Source organism: Limanda limanda, chromosome 11, assembly GCF_963576545.1.
Source record: "Limanda limanda chromosome 11, fLimLim1.1, whole genome shotgun sequence".
NCBI classification, from domain to species: Eukaryota; Metazoa; Chordata; class Actinopteri; order Pleuronectiformes; family Pleuronectidae; genus Limanda; species Limanda limanda.
Window position 1 is genome coordinate 4,344,491 of NC_083646.1, and position 5,000 is coordinate 4,349,490.

General features: G+C 48.0%; 1 protein-coding gene across 1 annotated transcript in view; it reads left to right on the forward strand.

The window, feature by feature from the left end:
• The window catches only part of bmper (BMP binding endothelial regulator), a 24,392-nt gene that overhangs the window by 16,111 nt on the left and 3,281 nt on the right, over nucleotides 1-5,000 (forward strand). Inside the window, exons 9-12 of the mRNA XM_061081469.1 lie at nucleotides 1-60; nucleotides 628-732; nucleotides 3,965-4,010; nucleotides 4,488-4,651. The exon at nucleotides 1-60 is cut by the window's left edge and continues 75 nt beyond it. Of these exons, the coding sequence (XP_060937452.1) occupies nucleotides 1-60; nucleotides 628-732; nucleotides 3,965-4,010; nucleotides 4,488-4,651 (375 nt within the window). The remainder of the gene's footprint in view (nucleotides 61-627; nucleotides 733-3,964; nucleotides 4,011-4,487; nucleotides 4,652-5,000) is intronic.

The window sequence follows — 5,000 nt, forward strand, 5'->3', positions numbered from 1 at the left end:
TTGTCCTACGTGAAGGTGGAGGAGGTGAAGTACTGCAGAGTCCGCAACAAGATCTACAGGGTGAGAGGTGCAGGAGGGAAGAGGGGAGGAGGGAGGGAGGAACAAGATGGAGGGATGGATGATGGAGAGACATGAAAGAATGGACAGATAAATAAGTTGATGACAGATGGATGATGAAAGGATGAATGATAGAGAGTATGAACAGGAGAATGAATGGATGAATGGATGAATGGATGAATGGATGAATGGATGAATGGATGAATGGATGAATGGATGAATGGATGAATGGATGAATGGATGAGGGATGGAAGAATAGTTGATTGAGAGACATGAATGGATGGATGAGTGGATGGATGGATGAATGAATGGATGAACAGATGAACAGATGAACAGATGAACAGATGAACAGATGAACAGAAGAACAGATGAACGGATGAATGGATGAATGGATGGATGAAAGAATGGACAGATGGATAAGTTAATGACAGACAGATGATGAAAGGATGAATGATACACAGTTTGAACCGGAGAACAGATGAACAGATGAACAGATGGATGGATGGATGAACAGATGCAGTAACGTGTGTGTCCTCTCTCTGACTGTGTCCTCTCTCTCTCTCTCTGCAGGAAGGAGACATGTGGTCCTCAGTGAACTGTTCCCTCTGTGCCTGTGTGAAAGGAAACATCGAGTGTCGACCCAAACACTGTGTGCCAATCACCAGCTGCCCCTCGGTGAGTCACAGGCCCGACAGCCAATCACCAGCCTGCATTCCAGCGGCTCCGTCTCTGTCGCTTTTCTTTATTTTCTCACACTTTACAGCCGTGACCAACTCCGTCATTTTCACTGCACACGTGTGACGCCGCCACAGCCACAGAAAACACAGAGAGGAACCACACTGACTGATAACAGTTTACTCTTTATATCACCTCCTCTAAAACTTTTCGTTTAATGTTTAAATATAGGAAACTTCTTACACACATAAAATGTAACACTTCACTTTGAAAAAAGAGTTATTGTGGCTCATTAGCCGATCGTTTCACGCGGTTGAGGCGAGGCGTCGGCTGTTAGACGCTCTGGGATCGGCTCGTTCACCTGTCGCTGCTCTGGGATCGGCTCGTTCACCTGTCGCCGCTCTGGGATCGGCTCGTTCACCTGTCGCTGCTCTGGGATCGGCTCGTTCACCTGTCGCCGCTCTGGGATCGGCTCGTTCACCTGTCGCCGCTCTGGGATCGGCTCGTTCACCTGTCGCTGCTCTGGGATTGGCTCGTTCAGCCTGTCGCCGCTCTGGGATCGGCTCGTTCACCTGTCGCCGCTCTGGGATCGGCTCGTTCACCTGTCGCTGCTCTGGGATCGGCTCGTTCACCTGTCGCTGCTCTGGGATCGGCTCGTTCACCAGTCGCCGCTCGGGGATCGGCTCGTTCACCTGTCGCTGCTCTGGGATCGGCTCGTTCACCCCGTCGCTGCTCTGGGATTGGCTCGTTCACCTGTTGCTGCTCTGGGATCGGCTCGTTCACCTGTCGCTGCTCTGGGATCGGCTCGTTCACCTGTCGCTGCTCTGGGATCGGCTCGTTCACCTGTCGCCGCTCTGGGATCGGCTCGTTCACCTGTCGCCGCTCTGGGATCGGCTCGTTCACCTGTCGCCGCTCTGGGATCGGCTCGTTCACCTGTCGCCGCTCTGGGATCGGCTCGTTCACCAGTCGCCGCTCGGGGATCGGCTCGTTCACCTGTCGCTGCTCTGGGATCGGCTCGTTCACCCCGTCGCTGCTCTGGGATTGGCTCGTTCACCCCGTCACTGCTCTGGGATCGGCTCGTTCACCTGTCGCCGCTCTGGGGTCTGGTGTCGGCTGCTGGTGATGAAGTGGATTTCACGCATACCGCCGGCCGCTGGCGGTCAGGAGGCGGAGTCAGCGTCAGGCCGAGTTCACACGACTCCAGCGGTTACAACAAGCCCTCACCTGTTGTCTGTGGGAAATAACTAGTTTCACTTATTACACACTGTCAGGTTGTGTATCTGTGTGTGTAGCTTATAAACAGAGGAGGGGAGAAACAAAGTCAAAGTACAAATATCTGAACTTCCTCCTCCTCACATGTTGAAATCAGGATCTTTACTTTTCAGTGTTTTAGGAGGATTTTCAGATTTTTTATATTTGATTCTTCGAGCTCTGCTTTCCCAACGTCAACATGGATTTGATCGACAACATCTTAGAAACGGTTCTCTGGAAGATTTCTGTTGAATATTAAAAGACGACCTCAGCTGTCGGAGACGGACGTGGACCTGGTGTCCTCGAGTCACGTCCTCCACTTCTGTCACAAACGTTCACGTGGAGGAAACATTTACACAAACTCACAAGTCGAACACACGTTTAAACAACACGGAGCGAACCCTCTGTCACAGGTTACTATCACACACAGACACACACACACACACACACACACACACACACACACACACACACACACACACACACACACACACACACACACACACACACACACACTGCGGTCAGCTTCAGGTCGGCAGAGTGCGTCCCTGTGGAGACAGTGTGTCTCCGAACAGCCTTTTGTCTGTGTGACGTTGAGTGACAGCGAAGAAGAGGTTCCCTATATTTAGGCCCCCTGAAAACCAATCTCTGTCAGTGTGTGTGTGTGTGTGTGTGTGTGTGTGTGTGTGTGTGTGTGTGTGTGTGTGTGTGTGTGTGTGTGTGTGTGTGTCTGTCAAAGGCAGCCCTCTTCAAAGAGAGAGAGAGAGAGAGTGCCCTTTGTGCAGAGGTTAGGACTGAAGTGTGTATTGAGTGTATGGGGAACGTCTGTATGTGATGACAGACTTGGTGTGTGTGTCTGTCTGTTAGTATGTGTGTGTGTGTGTGTGTCTGTGTTTTCGCCAATGAAGGTCTTCCCTAAGGCAACAAAAAGTAGGTGTGTGTGTGAAAGAGTTCTCTGATCCTCGCTACTAATGAAAGTTGAAACACACACACACACACACACACACACACACACACACACACACACACACACACACACACACAAACACAGACACACACATCCATGTACTTGGACTCATTGGAATAATCCATTCCCAAACCTAAACCTGATTCTAACCTTAAACTAAGTCCTAACCCTCAAACAGCCCATTAAAGGTTGGTCCTCCCAAAGATATCTGTTCACACACACACTCACACACACACACACACACACACACACACACACACTCTCTCACACACACACACACACACACACACACAGGGTCGTGTTACACAGTATCTGTGTCTTTGTGTTCATCCTGGTTTGACTGTGAACTTGTCAAAACTGGAACTTTTCATACATTTGTGTGTGTTTTAGTGTGTGTGTGTATGTGTGTGTGTGTGTGTGTGTGTGTGTGTGTGTGTGTGTGTTTGTGTGTGTGTGTGTGTGTGTGTGTGTGTGTGTATGTGTGTGTCAGCATGAGAACACAACTCTTTCTCATTCACTTCAGTTTAAACGTTAAAGTGTGTAAAGTCTCAGTATCGGTTGATCTCTGGTGGACATGAAGTGTATTTACTGTAACTAGAACCTACTCAGACCCCCCCCCCCCCCTTCAAGGCATGAAACCACATTTAAATTTAATATTTCTGGATCTGCACCAAATCAAACACTGTCTCAATGTGTCGGATCCATGAATTATTCTCTGAGAAATCTACAAATGTCCGATCTCACAATGAAGAAGATCTGGAAATGTTCCTGAATCCTGCAAACAGACAAATACACACGTGTGAAAACACAACTTTCTGTCAGATGTGATTAAGTTGTGATTCATATCTTAATATTCTTATGATTCGTCTCCAGTAACTTGTTGTTTCTGTCTCAAGCTCATTTCTTTTTGCTTCTTCTTTGATGAATGTGAAGAAAAGAACATTTATTGATCCTCAATCTTCTTTTTACTTAATTGTACGTTTTTTAACACTGTCTGTGCCTGGTCTCTTTCAGAATAAGATCCTGAACAGAACCGGCTGCTGTCCCGTCTGCACTGAAAGTGAGTAAGTCCTCTGTAGCCTCATCCTTGTCTTTAACAACTCAAATCAGAGTCTTGAAGTTTAGGAACTTGTAGAGTCTTCAGGTATCTCAGATCAGTTCTTGCTCTCAGCTAGGAAGTCACTTCACGATGAACAACGCAGCAGAAACAGTGAATTCATAAAAGCAAAGAAAACAAGTCGCTGCAGCTTCAGTTTCCCATGAACCTGGTCCGGGCTGTGGTTCGGGACTCGGGTCATTTTACTTTGGGTTTTGGCTTCAACAGTAAATGTCCCGTTTCAGGACTTCAAAGCCTCGGTGACCTCACTCCTTCATGCTGCAGAGGTTTCTCAGCACACATCCTGTTTCCACTCCGCGGCCGCTCAGATTCACGCCACACATATTCCCCGTCCATCATATGTGATGTATTTATATTAGTTCAAGTGGCGTCTCTCCCTCCTCACCGTCTTCCTGTCTGTCCTGGTCTGTCCCGCTGCAGAGCCGGGGGTCTGCACGGTGTTCGGGGACCCTCACTACAACACCTTCGACGGGAGGACCTTTAACTTCCAGGGCACGTGTCAGTACGTCCTGACCCGGGACTGCGGCGGCGTCTCCACCGGGAGCCCGGGGAACATCGTCAACAAGCCCGACTCCGGCTTCACGGTAACAACACAGCTTCGGTTTCCAGACTTTGAGAAATATTATGTTTCCGTTTGAGTTGCTGTTTTCCCTGCTTTAAGTTTTAGTTTCTGAATCCATTGATATAAATCTTCATCAATAAAGAAATGTTGGACTCTTCCTCTAAACTCTAGCGTTTGAGTATATGCAGCTGTCTCTGTTTGAATGTGTGAGTGACAGCTGCCAATCACAAGCTTCTGTTACATGACGAGTCAGGGTTTCATTTAAAATGATGAAAACAGACAAATTAATCATAATCAGTTTTATTTTGTTTGCTGAACTTATCGGGCTTCCTGTGATAAAGATCAAATCTGAAATTTATCAGGATCATTTC